Source organism: Pteropus medius, unplaced genomic scaffold, assembly GCF_902729225.1.
Source record: "Pteropus medius unplaced genomic scaffold, Ma_sr-lr_union100, whole genome shotgun sequence".
NCBI classification, from domain to species: domain Eukaryota; kingdom Metazoa; phylum Chordata; class Mammalia; order Chiroptera; family Pteropodidae; genus Pteropus; species Pteropus medius.
In genome coordinates this window covers 4,135,944-4,154,257 of record NW_024342647.1, presented here as the reverse complement: position 1 = coordinate 4,154,257, position 18,314 = coordinate 4,135,944, and the positions used below count along the sequence as shown (strand labels likewise).

The following is an 18,314-nucleotide window of genomic DNA, read 5'->3' as shown; positions in this document are numbered from 1 at the left end:
TAATCCTTTGTATTCTGTGAGGATCCCCACCTATTTCCTTTATCCATCCATCCATCCATCCATCCATCTATCCATCCATCCATCCATTCATCCGTCCATCTGTCCATCTGTCCATGCATCCATCCATCCATATATTCTTCCATTCAGCCAGCGCTAATTCTACGCTAATTCTGGGTTAGGCATTTGCACTACAGAGAGACATAAATCATTGCCTTTTCCATCATAAAACTGTCAGAGTTAAGGAGTGAGACAGATGTGTCCCCACATATTTATGATGAACTGATAAGGACTATGACAGAAAACAGCACAGGGCTTCAAGTGCCCAGACAAAGGAGTGGCTCACTCAGCTAAACTGGGGCTGATCGCAGACTGGGGGTGGGTCCTTGGAAACTAAATTTTGAAAACGTAGTATTAGCTTGTTGCCTGGAGGAAAGAGAGGGAAGAAGAAGAGGGTCTTTCTGGCAGAATATGATCAGTACACACACTTGGAAAGTGAGGTATTCTGGGAGAAGGAGAAAATGGCCAGTGTGCTAGAGACCACTGAACACAGCGGCTTGGGGCTTGGAGAGGATTGGAGGTAGGCTGGAATCCAGGCTAGGAAGGCGCCTCTTGTAGCAGGCTATGGCTACTTCTTAAGTCTATTAAACATTATGCTCTTTATCTTATAGATTCTTGCTCCTTAAACAGGGTAAATGTATCCTTAATGGGTAATGATACTGACAAAAGTTAAGAGTAATAACAAAATAGTAGTGATAAGAATAGTACTAATAAAATGATAGAGTACACAGTCTCAGTGTGGACCTTTTATCTGGCTCCATGCTCAGTGCTTTACAGGTGTTATCTCATTTGATCCTTATGAAACCCTCTGAAGATGGTACATTATCATCCCAGTGTAATCCTCATAAGCATGGTTGTTTTTCCTGGGACAAGAATATTACCTAAAGACTTGAGAAACGTTAAATAATTTGACTGACGAATAACATAACATACTTAAAACTAAGATAAACATGTACATGTTATGAAATAGAATATCATGGATCTTAAGATGAAACCTGGAATTTAGGGTTTATGACTGATGTCTTTCAAGCACAGCTACAGACCCTTTGCAGGGCAGGTGGATTCTCATTCGCCTTTAGTTACTGCAAAAGCTTGAGAAGCCCCTAGTGCAAGTGACAGATTATCAGGAAAATGTTCTGGGCAGGAGAGTGACATGGCCAGATTTAGTGTGTTTTCAAAAGATCACTCCAGCTGTCAAGGTACAAGATGAATTGGTGGATGAAGAAGCTGCTGCAAGAATCTGGATGAAGGATAACGATACCTCAGCCAAGTCAGAGGCAATGGCTTAGAGCGGGATGGATGGATGTGTGAGCCTCTAGAGGGCAAATGAGCAAGACCCTGAAGACAACAATAACATTAGCCACATTTTATTGATGGCCAACCACGGGCTGCACATATTTCAGGTACCATCTCACAACCTACATGTGATTTTGGTGTTTTACAGATGAGAAAACTGAGGCTAAACACAGATCTTTCATTTGCTTAAGATCACTCAGTTAGCCAATGGTTGAATTTCAAATACAAAGTCCTACTTTTAAAGACCACTGCCTACACTGCATGAGCTTCAGGAAGTTATTCCTCACCCTCAAGGAAATCTCACCCTGCTTTATTTGAATGTCAGGGCCTCCTATACACTGTCCATGGACTTGGGGGAGTGACTATCCAAGAGCTGCCCCATAAACCCCTGCCATAGACATGAAAGCAGCAGTGAAGTCCTCCATTGCCTTCCGGTCTGCCTAAGGACAAGGTATACTTCAGCATCCATCAGGCCTCTCTGGAGTAGCCATAGCTACACAAGCACATGGGGCTGCTTCTAACCATGTGCTCAGTTCCATGACAATGGCATTCTGTTATCCATTCTTCTGCATATCTCTGGGCACCATGGGCTGGGCATGAAGCCCAATGAAGCAGAGAGGGGCCAGGTGCTTCTGCTCTGGGCCAGAAGGCCCACAGCCACTTAAGTGATGAGAAGAGGAGAGAGATAGTGACAGACTGAGGATTTAGACCACAGTATTTGATATTTTTGATGATGAGTGTAAGCTAACAGAAAATTGTGTTTCTATGGTTACATCTGTTCCTCTAGATGTTTATAAATGTTCCAGGGGTAGAGGGTTGAGTCTGTGGTCAAGATTGTTTCACAGACATTAAGCTAAACAAACCAATCCATCTTTCTGTAGTGCAGGCCTTCCCAGGGTCTTTAATAGTCAGTCAGGAATTTCCAGTAGGAAGAGGGAGTGTGCAGAATTCCCCAAACTTTTATTAACCATGAAGTTCTTTTGTCCAAGAAAAATCTTAAAGACCTGTGGTAGTAAATGTGTGAGTTGGGAAGTACAGGCCTGAGGCATACTGTCCTTATCCTCTCTTGCAAAAACCTTATCCAATGGTGGCAGTAAAATCACAAGTACAATGTTATTAAGCCATTTTAGAAATTATTTTAACAGCATCCACTTGAGCACATTTAATATGCTATGAATCAATGAGTCTATCTCTAGGGGAAACTGGATTCCCTAGAGGTCTGTACCAGGATCCCTCTTATACCACCAATTTGAAATTTAAAAAATTGGGCCACTTTCCAATGATCTTTGAGGTTGATATGCTCATTTATTCAACAAATATTTATTAAACACTTTTTGTATATTAGGTTTAAGAATACAAAACATGTTTTTGAGAGAGAGAGAGATAATAAATGAGAAAACAAATTAAAAATTTTTAGACCATAATATTATGGAAGAACTAAAAAGGGTGATGGGACAGACAGTAGCAGGTTGGGATGGAAAGGGATATAGGTTAGAGTGGGTCATCATGGAAGACAGTCCCGAGCAGCTGACATTGGAATCGAGAGTTGAAAGGTGTGAAGGGGCCAGCCAAGAGAGCAACCAGGGAGAGAACAGGTACGGCAAGGAGAAGGAACAGCAAGTTCTCGGACGCTAAAGCAGGGAACCACTTGAGGCGCCTGTGCCACACGATGGAAGCAAGTGTGGCTGCAGCCCAAGAAAATGCCAAGTGAGTGAAGAGGGCAGAAGACAGATCCAGAAGGAACAGGATCTATAAGGCATGCAACGGAGTTTGAATTGCATTCTAAGGATAACAGGAAACCACTGAATGATTTTAAGCAGAAGAGTAATCTTATCTGGTTTATGTTTCTGAAAAGATGACTCAGGCTGCTTTGGGGAGACTGAATCTCAAGGAAGGTATAGTTTCAAGTGGGATTTGGAAGGTGGAAGTGGTCGTAACGGTGACAGGGAAAGGGAGGACAGATTTGACATACATTTAAAGGAAAGACTGAATTTCTTTATGCTTTAGTTTCCTTAGGCCCCATTTAACTTATAAATTAAAATAACTTGATATCCGATCGCAGTCTAATTCAAACATCAGATTTCCTTTAATGATCCAATTTTGAAATTCTGCTCTGAGAAGGAAACAGATTCCAAGGTGAAGGCCAAGTTTTCTGCCAAAAAGAAAAAAGTGCCAAGTGGCACTGTTTTCAATGGTGAAATAAGAGAAACAGCCCAAATATCTAACAATAGGGGCCTTGTTAGGACAGTTGTGGTACATGAAAAGGAACATTTGAGGAAAGAATTCAGTAACATAAAATGTTTAGGATATAACACTAAATTAATGAATTCAGGCTGGTAGTAAAGAGAGGGGAGGTTATGGACTTAGAATCAATTGTACTTACAAGAGCTGTATTGGTAGGAATAGAGGGAGGTGATTCTTGATGAATGGTGGAAGAATAAAGACGAATAGGTATGGCTGAGAAAAACTGCCAGTGACCCTGAACATCCAGCCCAGAACAAATATAAGACAGCATTTATTCAGTTGCTGATAAACATCAGCTGAGCATGACATCATTTTATCAGATCCTTACAGCAATCCTCTAATGTATGGATTGGCATCCCCATTTTACAGAAGAGGAAACTGAGGCCCAGAGACACCTGATGGCTCTTTCAAAGCCACACAAGTTGAAATTGACTGGGCTGAGATTAGCACCCCACATTGCTGACCCTGCAGCTACTGGTCTTTATCACTCACAGGTCAGCCTAGCGTTTGCTACATGAGTTCCAAAAAGGAACTTCATCAGTCTCTGCCTCAATCTGTGACCTCAGCTCAATGAGTAGATCTTGGTTTTTCACTGGAATATAGCATTTCCCAGGACTGAGACCTAGAAAGTCATTCTCTCAATATATAGCATTTCCCAGGACTGAGACCTAGAAAATCATTCTCTCAACAAATAGCAAGTGTCTACCATGTGTGCAGGTACCGATTTAGACCCAGGAATGCGAAGATGCTTCAAACAATAAGACAATTCCCACCTTCAAAGAACTCTATGTCTAGCTAAGGAGAGAGCCAGACAAAAGCAAATTACATTACACGAAAATGAAATCAGTGTTTAACACATATATAAAGATGTGGGAGAATTTACCCATGGGAGAATTCAGAGTGAACTGTGACTGTGACAATCATCGATGTCTTCACAGAAATGTGTCATTCAAGTTGAACTTGCAAAGACAGGTAGGATTTCACCAGTACAGAACACAGTGGTTTAGTTAAAAAGTCTGGCACTCAGACTTCTTAGTTATTCTTGGCTCTAGTACTCACTAGGGTGTCCCTTTGAACAGATTACTGCAGCAATCTGTACCTTCGTGATTTTATCTGTAAAATGGAAATTTTCATTGTACCTCCTTCTTAGGGTTGCTGAGATAAGATGGTTATAGTTTTTAGTCTGCTGCCTGGAATAAGTGCCAATAAATGACAACTGTTATTCATAAGGTCTAGTTCGGAGATTTCAGGCAAAGAGAATGGCATGGAAAAGAACACGGAATTGGAAAACATGAATTTAGAAGAGACGGCAGAGAGATCAGAGCTCTCTGGTGGCCTTGAACATCATCTTCATAAGCCCAAACACTTGTGAAGGCACTGGACAACCACTGAAACTGAGAGGAGACGAGTGACATAATCAGAAGCAGGTTAGTAGAAACTGGAGAAGCGAGAGGCAAAAAGGTGAGTGACCAACTGGAGACTACTGAGTAGACTGAGAGAAATGGAACGAGATTTGGAAATCGAGCAATGATAAGGGGGTTTGTCCAACATACAAAGTCGCACAGATGGTCAGAGGAAGAAAAGCAAGGAGGAGAAGGAGAAGATGATGTTGATGATGATGTGGAGGAGAATGACGGAAAGATCTGCTTTCTATTGAATGGTGGGCTAGGCATTATGCTGAGATATTTTAACAATGTTGTGAGATGGGAGTGGCTTGAAGAAGCAGAGTGACTTGCCCAATGTGGCATGGTTAGTAAATTTGAATTTGAACAGAAATTCAAATTCAAATTTGAACAGAAATTCGAATCCAGTTCTGTCCAGTCTACAATGCTCCTACTCTTGAGTGCCACATTATTCAGGCTATTAAAGAATGAGCCAGAATCCTGCTCTGGGATCCCAGCTTGAGAATACTTCCATGAGGATGGTCCGCCTTCCTCGCATTCTTCAAAATGATGCCAGCTACAATTTAAAGAACATCTACTATGTTCAGGTCCTGTGCTAGGTGCTTTCCATAACTTGTTGTAATCTTCTCAACCACTATAAAAGATGGATTATGCCTTTGCATTCTCGGATGAGGCAGCTGCGGCTCAGAGACCTTAGCTCTACACCCAGGGGCACAGATCTGCTGTCTCCAAGGCCTCTGCTGAGATGATTCCTCAAGACAGCAGTACGAGTTGTATGAGCAGAGAGAAGCAAGGGAAGAGGGCACAGCTCTTTCTGGTATCTTCAGGACCTGGGACAGCGCACTGACGCCCTGGCAAGAGGTGCTGGGAGGGCCTACCTCGAGACTTGCTCCTCCGCTTCCGCTTTCCTGTCGAGGCGCGGCGCGGTGCTGGCTGCAGCTGACCGATCTCGATGGGCGTGTTAGCACGGAAACTCTCCTTGAACTTCTGCATCAGAGACTCCACTGTCTCCTGCGTCGCCTCAGCTGCCCCTACAAGTTGGGCAATGGGGCTGAGGTTAGGGCTTGATCCACCCCCAGTCCCTGGAGGGCTGCACCTGGCCACCCTGAGCCCCTGGGGCTCCCTCCCTGACCCAGTGATGATAAAGAAGCCACGGGTGTCAGTATAGATGTACGTGTTGGTTTATGCACTTATTTATTGAATACCTATTATGTTCCAGGCACTGCCCTAAGCCCTTGCGATATGATGGTGAAAAGTGAGATACAATCTATGATTCTAGGAATTTATAGCTCGGTAGGACACATATCCAAGCATTTCCAACATTCTGTAACACTTGTGCGATAGGAGAGTACAAAGCACAGAGGAGCACCAAGAAGGGCCATCGGTCCCACCCTGATTGTCAAGGCAGGTTTCCTGGAGGAGACGCTATCTTCACTGAGACTTTAAGAATGAGTAGAAATGAGCAGAGATGATAGAATCAGGCTGGGGTGACTATAGAGCTTTGGGATAAGAGTGCCCTGGGTAGAAGAGAACACACGTGCAAAGATCTGAAGCCAGAAAGAGCATGGTCCTTGAGTATCTGAAGGGAGTTCAGTTGGCTGCAACAGAGCACACACCGACAGATGAGGCTGGAGGGTGAGATCACCTTGTAAATCGTATTGAGGAGTCTGGACTATTTCCTAATGGTAGAAGTTAATCACTGAAAGGTTTTAAACAGAAAACTGGCATGTTCAGGTTAAGTTTTTGTTTTTTGTTTTGTTTTGTTTTGTTTTGTTTTTTTAATAACAATTACTAACTAGAGTACAGAGAACCCAAGCAGAGTTGGAGAGAGAGGCCAGCACAGAGATTTTTTTCAGTAGCCAGCCAGAGGCAATGGTGGCTTGAACCAGAACAGTGTCAGTGAAGGTAGATAGCAGCACGTGGGTCAGACAAAATTTTAGGAGACAAAACTACAGGACTGTGATGCATGAATCACTTAGTGCAATATCTCCATTTTACTTCAGTAAATTTACTTGAAGAAATCTAGGTGCCCCCACAAAAGGCAGACAACTTACTCCAAACTAGTGAGTGACAAAGTCAAGCCTTCTAACTCCTAGTTCAATGTTCCATTTGTATCAATATCATCCAACGGTTTATTAGCAGATACATGTCCATGAAATTCCAAAACAGAAAATAATAGAAAATTCCACAGAATGCAGAGACTAAAGTCAGTAGAGCAGAGAGAAAAAGTTGAAAGATAAAAGAAAAAAAATCAGAAAAGCTTGAGATCGAAGGAGAGAGACCACATAAAAGGCAAGGAGAGCCAAGCAGAAAGAAGAAAAGGAACATGGCTGAATGGCCTCAGTGCCTTTGTTCTGAGACATTCCCGAAGAGAACCCCGACTTCAAAACTTCAAGCTCAGCCCTCCCCCCATCTATGTCTTTAGAAGCTAGGATATTTCTTCAGTTTGAGCTACCTGCTCTCTGATGCCAAGAGATGGGATGTGACAAAGGTTCCTGTTTCTTTGAAGGAGTTTTGCTAGACTGGGCAAAGAAGGCTTCTAAACATGCCAACACCATTTTCTAAGTAGCTTCTGTTTTCCCAGGAAAGCTTATCACTATGGACAGATGTGTCTTGCAGGGTAGCTCATACCCAGAAGGCTGTTTTGGGCACTGGGCTCTGTGAGAAGCCCATCCTTGGGGACATAGCGCAAAATCTATGTTTGCTATGAAAAAGACAACTGACAATACAAACAAACCATGTAGAGACATTATAACTTCCTCACCTGCCTGTCTTGCTGTCTCTCTCTCCAGATATATCAATTAGGTCTACTTAAAGGCAAGCCAAAAAGATCCCAAGCATGGACCCCCTACTCCAAGCCTGTGATGCAAAGCCCTCCAGCAAGTAGTTACAGTCCAACTCTGAAAAGCACTGAGACTCCCAGTCCTGATGCTTCAAACCCAAAGAAGATGGTTATTTACCTCAAATTTTAAGAGTTGTATTATATTGTGGTCAAAATCCAGAGTAACTTAGTTAGTATACAGTCTGCTGTGGAATACACTGTGTACCACCAAATTCCATATGTTGAAATCTTAAGTGCCAATGTGACTGTATTTGGAGACGGGGCTTTTAGTAGATAACTAAAGTTAAATGAGGTCATAAGGGTAGGGTCCTAATCCAATAGGACTGGTGTCTTCATAAAAAAAGAGGAAGAAAGACTCCATGTGTACCCACCAAGGAAAGACCATGTGAGCACACAGTGAGAAGGAAGTCATCTAAAAGCTAGAATCCAACCATGCTGGCATCCTGACCTTGGACATCTAGGCTCCAGAACTGTGAGAAAATGTATTTGTTCATGCCACACAATTTGTGGCATTTGGTTATGGCAGTCCAAGTAGACTAACACCTAGTCACACTGAAAGTGAAGGTTTCAATAAATAAATTTGTGGGGGAAACAAACATGCAGTTCATAATAAGTTACAATGACAAGAAAACAAACCAATAAAACCGCCTCGTGATGCCCACCATATAGACAGGAAGGCCAATATTAATGAATTATTGATATAAGTATAAAATTGACAAGTGATATATACTATGAAGGAGAGGTGAGAGATGATATAAGAGGCTCTATTACAGGGATGTGACTTGGTCTAGGAAAATCATGGAAACTTCTTTTAAGGAAGTGAGCAGTGTCTGAAAGGAAGTGAGAAGGTCTGAAAGAGTATGAGTTAATCAGGTGAGAAGGAAGCGGTAGGGGAGAGAGGTAAAAAAGAGCAAACGAGGCAGATGGAAGAGCATGAACGAAGACCTCCTGGAAAAGGAAGATCAAAGGGCTGCAACAGCCACTGGGCCTGAAACACTAAAAGCAAGAAATAATGTTGGAGAGGAAGGAAGTCCTAACCCTAACCCTAACTCTAACGAACCCTAACCCTAACCCTAACCCTCCTGAGTCTTCTCAAGATAGAACATGCTGAAGGTTTGGTATGGGAGACTGACCTGGTCAGATTTTCATTTAGAGAAGATCCCTCTAGCAGCAGAGAGAAGTGGTGTCATTGGTGAAAGACAGAAATTGGTGAAAGACAGAAACCGAAGTGAGAAGATAACTGGGAAGATGATGCGGAAGTCCACATATGAAAAGATGGTAGCCTGGATAGGGCAGTAGAGTTAAAGACAGGGGCACGGTAGAGTAGCAGACAGAGTAGAGACAATAGTAGATCATTAGAGATAGGATAGTGGGCAAATTTGAAAGTTATTTTCTAGGTACAACTCCCTCCAAACATGGTGACTGATGAGAAAAGGTGGATAAGGACAATTAAAGTATGGAGATGGCTCCTGGTCTTCTGGCATCCACAGAGGCTGACTGATGGTGTCTCTCAATTTGAGGAGGAACCCTGGAGGAGAGCATGTTTTACATATGAAAATTTTGTGCTGTCTTCCAGGGGTCTAAGTGGAGGTGTTGAGTAGACAGTGAGTTATGTAGGTCTCACACTCCATAGAGTCCAAGAGAAATGGACTCTCTGGAGACTCTATACGTGCATTCCTCGGAAAAAGTAGAGAGGGAGTGTGTGTAGTGGCTCAGAATGTGAGCCTGTGGCACAGTACAGGTGACAGAACATATTCATTCCTGACATATTCATGCCTGCCCTCTATTGCATCCCTGCATCCATGCTCTACCCCATGGTCCATTCTGCCCTACTCTATGTCCTGAGGCAGATCCTCTTTGGGCTGCTTCATGGCTCCTTGTTATCTGGCTACTAGTTAGGTTTTCCCAGTGGGATGCTCTGGCAGGATGTGGAAGGATGTGGAGCTATGTCTTCCCTTGCCCTTTCTTGTTCCTGTACCATATTTCTGATAGAAACCGGGGACTCTAGACCTTTATAGCTTCTGCCAGACCCCTTTTCCATTGATCCAGTTCTCACGGGCTCCAGTAAAACCATTTCCTCTCCCTGCCCCCTCCATTCTAGGGGTTGGTAGTAGTTTTTTTATATTTCTTGTCCCTGGTTCCTCATGTTCCCACGTTGATTACCTGCACTCTGCATACACTTCATTGAATTTCTCCTAAAAAATTTCACTTGAGGGTGCCTTCTTTGTCCATCTAGAACATTGACTGATAGATCATCCCTTTTCATCATGGCTCTGACATTCAGCAATTCCTAAAAGCCAGCCAGCTTCCCTCATCCTGTTATTTCCACTTTACTTTCTCCTAAGCTGATGCAGACTTGACTGGCTGGGAGGAGAGGAAGACACACAGAGAGGGACGGTTTGTTCCCCTGAGCTGCAGGGTTTCTGATCCTGACTGCAGCAAATCTCCTCCATCTGTTTGGCGGTTCTTGTCTCAATGACAAGAACCAGGCAGGCTTAGACGGAGAAATGCTTGTGTGAAACCCTCCATGGCCTATTTCATCCTGCACACCACTCTCCTCCCCAACTCTTCCCTCCCAATCCCATCCTACAGCTCTATCAATATCAATATATCAAATTGTCCAAACAAGCCACATTACCTCCTGGAACCCACTGAGTTCTGCCTCCCCAAAGCAGCAAAATGCTCACCCATCGCCTGGCTGAATGCAACAGATGGTGCTTGATCTGAGCACTGTGGCAGACCCAGGAAAGGGCGGGAGGGAATAAGGGGGAGCGGGGAAGCTGCATCTCTCTAATTGACATATGAGAGATTGTCAAGTTTAATGAGAATGCACCACTGGGGCCTGAGGACAGGAGCCCTGGTCCCCAAGCTAAGATACAGAGAGAAGAGAAAAAAAAAAAAAGAGGGAAGAGGAAGAGAAAACAAAAATGGAAAGGAAAACAGTGCTTGATTATGAAAGGCAGAGATGTGAAAGGAGGAAGCAAAGAATAGAAAGAAGGGGAAAGTAGACAGGAAAAGAATGAAGGAGAAGGAGAGGAAGGACAGGAGAGGAAACTAGAAGGGAAAGGGAAAGGAGGAAAAGGGGGGTGGACTCTGAGTGTTTATGCAAAGACAGAGGGGTATGTTGGTTTTCAGATACCAGGCAAGCTTTTGCCTGATACTCCACTCTGCAGAACAGGCACTGCACGCTGTGCCACACTGACACCCAGCGATTCTGCATTCAAACCCTCACCTGCTGTTCTCTCCCCACGCAGCCTGGGATGTTTTAATACTAAAACTGGCATAGGTTTAGGTTCAGGTTACTGTATCACCTCTATCATTCTCTTTAATTTCTTTAGATTCATCTAGCCTGCGTAGGAAGAAAATTCACAATTCTTGAATATCAATTCTGTGAAGCAAGGAGTCTGGCTCTCCTTGTGTTTCTTTCATTTATTCCTCCTAGTTACTTTGAAAAGTAAGTATCGTTAGCTGCTTTTTAGAATGAGAAAACAGACTCATAAAAGTAAATTATCTCCAACTTAGACCCAGGTTACGGTGACTCTAATGACCCAGCTCCATCCACTGTATCACCCTACACATAATCTTTCTAGTCTGTTGGATGGAGATGCGTATCCCAGTCTTGGAGTTGAGATGTGACTTATCTGGGTCTGGAAAGTGACTCTGACAGCCCAGACCTTCTTAAATCATCTCGGCAAGGAATCCCAGGCAACCTGGCTCTGGCTGGAGCCAGGGGCTCAACTTGATTGGAGATTGGCCAGCTATGCCAGAGGGACCTTGCTCAGTGTTGATGGTCAAGACCGTCCATCCTGGAGATCCTAAGCTCAGCTCATGCCCCATTTTTCTAGTCCTGTCTCACTACATAACTATGTTCAGAGAACCAAGCCATGGGTAGGCATTAGTTGGCCATATTGCCTAGCACAAGTATAAAAGGGTTCCACTGTCAATTCTGCCACTGTGTGACCTTGACTCTCTCCTTTTTCTTTTACAACCCTCAGTTTGCTCCTATGTAGATGTCTATAGCGTCATTAGGATTGAATGTAATTATGTACATTAATTGTCCAACAGAGCTTTGAGAACATAAAAAGTACTCAAGAAAAGACAGTCATTACTCAACTTTCTCTCACTTACCACTTCAGCTTCATGACTGGCCAATCAATCAAGTCAATCATTCATTCATTTACTGATTTTGAAAGTCATCTGCATTATAGAATATACACTTTGGAAATTCTTTTAGTGAGTATATATTTCCCCTTTTATTCAAATGTGAAAATAGAGGCACCATGAGACAAAGTCGTGATAAAAGCAAGTGGCAGACCAAGTTCCAGTACCCAGGTCTCCTCTTTCCACTACTCTTCCCTGTTTCCCCGATATCTAGGGTAGTTTTAACCTCAGATCTTGTGATGCTTAACTTACATGTCAACTTATCTAGGCCACAGAAACCAGGTATTGGGTCAAACATTATCCTAGACCATTCTGGGAAGGCATTTTTTAGTTGAGATTAACATTTAAATTAGTAGACTCTGATTGGGCCGACTACCCTTCATAATATTTGTGGGCTTGAGCCAATTAGTTGAGAGTCTTAACGGTTTAAAAAAAGACTACCCTTCCCTCAAGGAAAAAAAAATTCTGCCAGACTCAAGATGCAGTATCAACTCTTCCCTGGGTCTCCAGTGTACCACTGAACCTTAAAGATTTTGGACTTGGCCTCCACAGTCACACGAATCAATCCCTTAAAATCGATCATCCTCTCTCTCTTGACATATATAGATGATATAGACATAGATATAAATAGATATATAGATATATAGTTATATAGATACATAGATGTATAGGTACATAGATACATAGATATATAGATATATAGATATATAGATATATTTGACACTCAAGCAACTGGGCTCGAAATGTGCAGGTCCATTTACATGCAGATTTTTTTCAGTAAATACATAGAATCAAAAGTTATGCACAGATTTTTGACTTTGTAGGGGGTCTGCACTCTGAACCCCTCCCTGCATTGTTCAAGGGGTACCTCTGTAAAGAAAGGACATATATAATCAGTCTGTATCTATCTATATCTATATCTATATCTATATCTATGTCTATGTCTATGTCTATGTCTATGTCTATGTCTATATCTATGTCTATATCTATATATCTCCTATTGTTTCTCTGGAGACTCCTGACTAATACAGACCTCAGTTTGCATCCCCAGGCTGTGGACCAGGCACTCTCAAATGCCAGAATTGTAGGAAAGGAAATAGGAGAAGAAACCCAAGTACACATCAGCTGGGAAGGTCTGATATAAATTCAAAGAACCATCAAATTTGGAAGTTGTGAGAATCCAGTAAATGAAACCAATGTTCCATCTCATATAGGAGTCACTGCTCCATGAAAAGAAAAAATTAAAATAAGAAAGAAAACAGTCACTGTTCCTTAGCCAGATGAGAACATTCTACCAGTAGCACAAATTTAAAACCTACGTATGTATTTTTTAAAATGGCCACCTCTTCCCAATTTTCAGGAATAAAAGGTTGATGGATAGAATTTTCTCACTTTGTAATTTTTTCTCCCATATACTTTCTTAAACCTTTGATGCCTGGTACAGCTTATCTTAAAGCAAGTGCCTACAAACAAGACACATGAATAAACAGCAACAAATATAAATTGGTAAATGTGGAAATAGCCTTTAGTTATAGACATGATCTTGGTCCTATTAGTGACTACTGTAGACTGGTAGGGTGGGCATAATTTCTGCTGGAGAATGGCATTGAATAAATGATAGAATTGAATTTAGTGATATTTTCCTGATATTTTCTGTTTTAAAAAAAAAAATACCTTCCAGGTTCGATGGAGCTACTTCCATAGTCACTAACCAGGACACGGATAATCTCTAAGATTCCTTCCAGCTCAATAGTTGCGTAGCTCTAAATGTAAATGAAATATGCTTTCAATAAGGTGAATGCAATAACCACAGAAACTGCACTTTAGTTTGCAAAGCGCTTTCAACTAACTATTTCAACTATTTCCAACTAATGCTTTCTGTACAACCCACCATTTTATGGAGCAGAGGCAAAGGAGATTTTCAAAGGTTGGGCTGGAGTTGATACAACAGGCCAAAAAAGTCCAGCTCAAGAGAGAAAGGGCCAAGTGGCTAAAAGGCTAGCACGAAGACTTTGTGGTCACTTTAGTGCCACCTTGGAGGCAAGGTATGTGTATGGAAGGGCTTTGGAATCAGCCAATTTGGAATGTTAGCCATGTTCCTTACCAGCAGTAAGACGTGGGCAAGTCACTTAACCACTCGGAGACTCAGCTTCTCCAAGTGTTAAAATGGGGTTTGCCATTCCAACTTCATCAAGCTGTTTTTGGATTAAATAAAGTATTAATATGCTTATCACAGTGCCTAGTACAGAGTAAGGATTTTAAAGACGAGATTTTAAAGATAAGAGTTAAAGATACCAACGAGATCTTAAACCATCAGTCATATCCAGATCTTCTACCAAACTCTGGGTGGCATGCACATGCCCAGAATCTGATGGGACTCACAGTCACTAGCCTGATTGCTCTCCTAGATCCATCCCTTCATTCATTCATGCAAGGCCATGTATGGCTCAGCACTCCCTGGCACCTTGGGAATTCTTCATCTACCACTCTTATTGGGTTTTGTATCAGAGGTAGACACTGGGAACATGGTGATGAACTGAACACTGTCCCTTTCTGAAAATGTGACACTGTTTAGTGGAAGAAACACGTAAAGATAATGTAAATATATTGTACTGGATGTCCAGATAGACACATGTCACAAGAACACCAAAAATGTGTCCCGTAATTCCTTCTGTGAGCAAGAAGGCTTTGGAAATTTCCCAGAGGAGATGCCGACTTCTCTGAGCCTTAAAGAATACAGAACCAGGTAAAGAGGCAGATATAAAGAGTAGCATCAGCAGGCGAAGGGGGAAGGACTGTGAGAAAATCCTATGCAGTATGGTTCTTCCAGAGCTAAAAGTGAGAGAGGATTTTATTACCAAGAAAACCCATCTCCAAGCTAGGCAGAAGGACGGACTCTTTCCCAGATCCTAGCTCAATTAGCTCAACTATTTTGAGAGTCCTGCCCTCCAGCTCCATCGCCCTTTCCTTTGTCTGTTCTTGTTATCTCAGATACACTGTAGTGAGTGCATGCAGTGTAGGAACTCGACAGACTTGGGTTTAAACCTCGATTTTATCACTTAGTCATCATGTGACTTGGGATATTGGGTCTGTTCTTTAACTTCTCTAAGCCCCTGTTCTTCATCTGCAAAATCTTGAGCATAAATCTCCCTCAAGAATTGCGAGTTTTTGTGGGTTCTCTTTTTGCATTTAATTCAACGCAATAATATATGCAAAGTATTTAGCACAGTGCCCAAAACGGATTATGCGCTCAATAAAGTAGAGCCTTTATTATCATTATTGTTATCCAGCTTAAGTGAGATAAGCTTGTAGAAAAGGCCTTGCACCAAGTCAAAGCTTAATACATGCTAAATTCTCCATTTCCCTTTTGGGTAACTCATGGCCTTTGACTAAAGACTTTAGGCCTTAATTCCCCATTGTCCTCTCATGTATAAATTTTACTATCATCCCTGGCCCCCGTATTACTCAGGGGCTCCATCTGCACTCTACTTCAGCCTATCCCCGTCATGGTGACATCTTGAATCTAGCCATAACCTGTGACCTGGAAATGGCAGTGATGTGAATCCTAGAAATGTAGCTTTTGCTCACGGACCTCTGTTTACTTCATACCTTGCTGTGTCATGCTCATCAACTTTGTGCTTTTACCTCTAAGAGATCACCAGGTACCGAGTTTTAGCTTTATTGTGGCAAACATTTGGGAAGATATATATCTGTGGCTGATGAAGGTCACAGCCAGGGGAAGTTGATTTTCTGGCAGCTGGTTGGCAGGAAGAGGAGAATCCCACGCTCTTACCCCACTTCTTTCCTCCCCAGAAATTTAACCTCCTCTTGATTTCGCTTCTCCCAAAGAATTAGCTTGAATTTTTCTGGTTGACCTGTTAGCAAAGTTCATCTAAACACACTATTCCAATTTGCCAAGATCATGTCATTAGTCATATAATCACAATCACAACAATAACAACATTTACTATTTATGTAATTTTATGATGTGACAGGTATTGTTTTAAGGTAAATACAGCCATCATTTGAATGTATTCCTCTTAATTAACTATGGTACATGGAACTATTAGCCTTGTTTCTTCATCTCTCCCTGGACACATACACTTGCTATAGCCTTATTATAGATGGTATACACTTCATTGACCTTTGACTTATGCCTAGCTGTGTGACTTGTTTTGGCCAATGGTATGTAGGTGGAAGTCAGCATGTGCCAGTTATGGCCTGGGCTTCAAGAGGCATCACGTATTTCTGCTCAAACATTTACACCTGCCACCACCATGAGGAGGACCTGTGCCAGCTAGCCTGCTGGTCTAAGGAAGGAGAGCAACACATGAGAGAATAACAGCCCTGCAGCATAGAACAGAGTCACCCGACTCCTACAGCCCAAGTCACTGATCCCAGCCAGCCTGTAGAGGAAAAGCAAAGCCATCTGAGATGAATAGAACACTCCACTGATCCTCAGACACGTGACAAATCCATATTTATTATTGGATGCCACTGAGACTTTGTAGTTATTTGTTATATAGCATTCTGTGGCAATGATCGACTAATACACAACCTTCCAAGATACACATCATTATATCCATCTTACAAATGGGTAAGTGAGGCACACCAAGGTTAATTAATTTTTCAAGGGTCATATAGCCTATAAATAGCAGAGCTGGACAAATAGCTTCAAATACTACTGCATGGCTTATTTGGGAGGAGGACCAACAAACATGGTTTAATGAACTGACTTTCACATTGCAGAAGAAACCCTCTCATCCAGCTTCCCTTTAGACCATGTTATTGATAATTATGAGGATGGTCCCAGAAATAACAGCCATCTGAAACTTAAGGTGTCCCTCTTCAGTGGCATAAAGACAGTTAACATATTTATTCAGAGCTTCCAGGGTTGGGCATGCTTGCTGAATGAATGAACAAGTGTCACAGAGTATATAAATGGCACTGAATGAGGAATATGAAAAATATACATAGGTCATTACTGACCCTTGCTATGGTGGAGGAGGGGGTTGGCCAGAGAACAGAATATGAAATTTGTGCAATTCTCTCTATTTCAACTGTCAAATTTTCCACCCATCTTCTTTTAAACTAAGGGCAAATCTCCTCAGTGCAAAAGGGTGGTTATAAATTTAAACACATGTACGTCAACTACGGCAAATGGTAGGGATTTGGGAGTGAAATTAATGCAGCTGCATTATAAGTATGCCCTATTTCTCAATATTAAACTCTTAAAAATAGACTGGCTAAATATATAGACAATAATGAATTGAGGTTGTGTTGGCGTTACTATAAGGCTCAGGATTTTCCATTTAGTGACTTATAATTTCAATTTCCCATTTCTACATGACAGCTAGAGCAGGCTTGCTTTATTATTCGCGATTGCATGCCACCACCACACATAAACCCAAGCAGAAACTTAGAGCTCAACATTGGGGGAGGGGATAGAAGAAAATCCCGAATTGGAAACCCAGCAGATCTGGAGGAAGAAGACCAGGTCTTCGGTTCCAGCTCAGCTGCTGTGTGACTTTGGACATCTCACCAAGTCTCTCTGAACCTTGGGAAATAAAATTTTCTATGAGACACATGGCAAAATATTTTATCAGCTGAGTCACTATAAAGTTTGCAATATTGCCATGTTACTCTTACTAGTAAAGACCAGGGTTTTATATTCCCCTGTTCACATCCTTAATCGAATAGACAGTGTACATACAAAGAGGTGGGACAAAACGACATAGTAAAAACATGGTGCAAAACTATTTTATTATTAAGCTGAGGTTCAAATTGTGGATCTGCCTCATAGCATCTGCTCCCCACTGGAGTACAAAGACACTGCCTCTCTGAGCTTCAGTTTTCTTCATTCACTAAATGGAGATGAAAGGACACATACAAGAAAGATGTAAACAAGCACACTAGTGACACCAATAAGTCATATTAATGACTTGTTGACTGTTTATGTAAGACACCATGACCTCATATGCCACTCACCATAAGCCAGGGAAGTGGATGATATTAGTATTCCTATATGGGGATGACAGAGCTTGACCTGGAGTCCAAGCTGGCTGATACCTATAATGTTAACCATTGCAGTAATGATGCAGATAGGAGAAGGAACAAAAGAAGGATATGGACGGAGGAGGAAAGGGATCAGCTCTTGGAATGGTGGGGCTGTCCTAAGCACTCATGGAGGGCTGCCATGTGGATATGGGGGCCACAAATGCATCTCAGGAATTAATTTTATTCCATGTCTAGATAACCCTGAATTATCTTCTTCCTTCCTTATTTAGTTCTGGTTTAAACTGGCTCAGCTA

The 18,314-nt window shown here is 42.1% G+C and overlaps 1 protein-coding gene across 4 annotated transcripts in view; it reads right to left on the bottom strand.

Moving 5' to 3' along the window:
- ASTN2 (astrotactin 2) overlaps positions 1-18,314 on the bottom strand; it is a 791,570-nt gene that overhangs the window by 552,192 nt on the left and 221,064 nt on the right. For 3 of the 4 annotated variants that reach the window (XM_039866760.1, XM_039866761.1, XM_039866763.1), the window contains exon 4: positions 5,879-6,031. The exons of the other annotated variant lie outside the window; for it this stretch is intronic. In XM_039866760.1, coding sequence (XP_039722694.1) covers positions 5,879-6,031 — 153 coding nt within the window. The remainder of the gene's footprint in view (positions 1-5,878; positions 6,032-18,314) is intronic. 4 annotated transcript variants of the gene reach the window in all.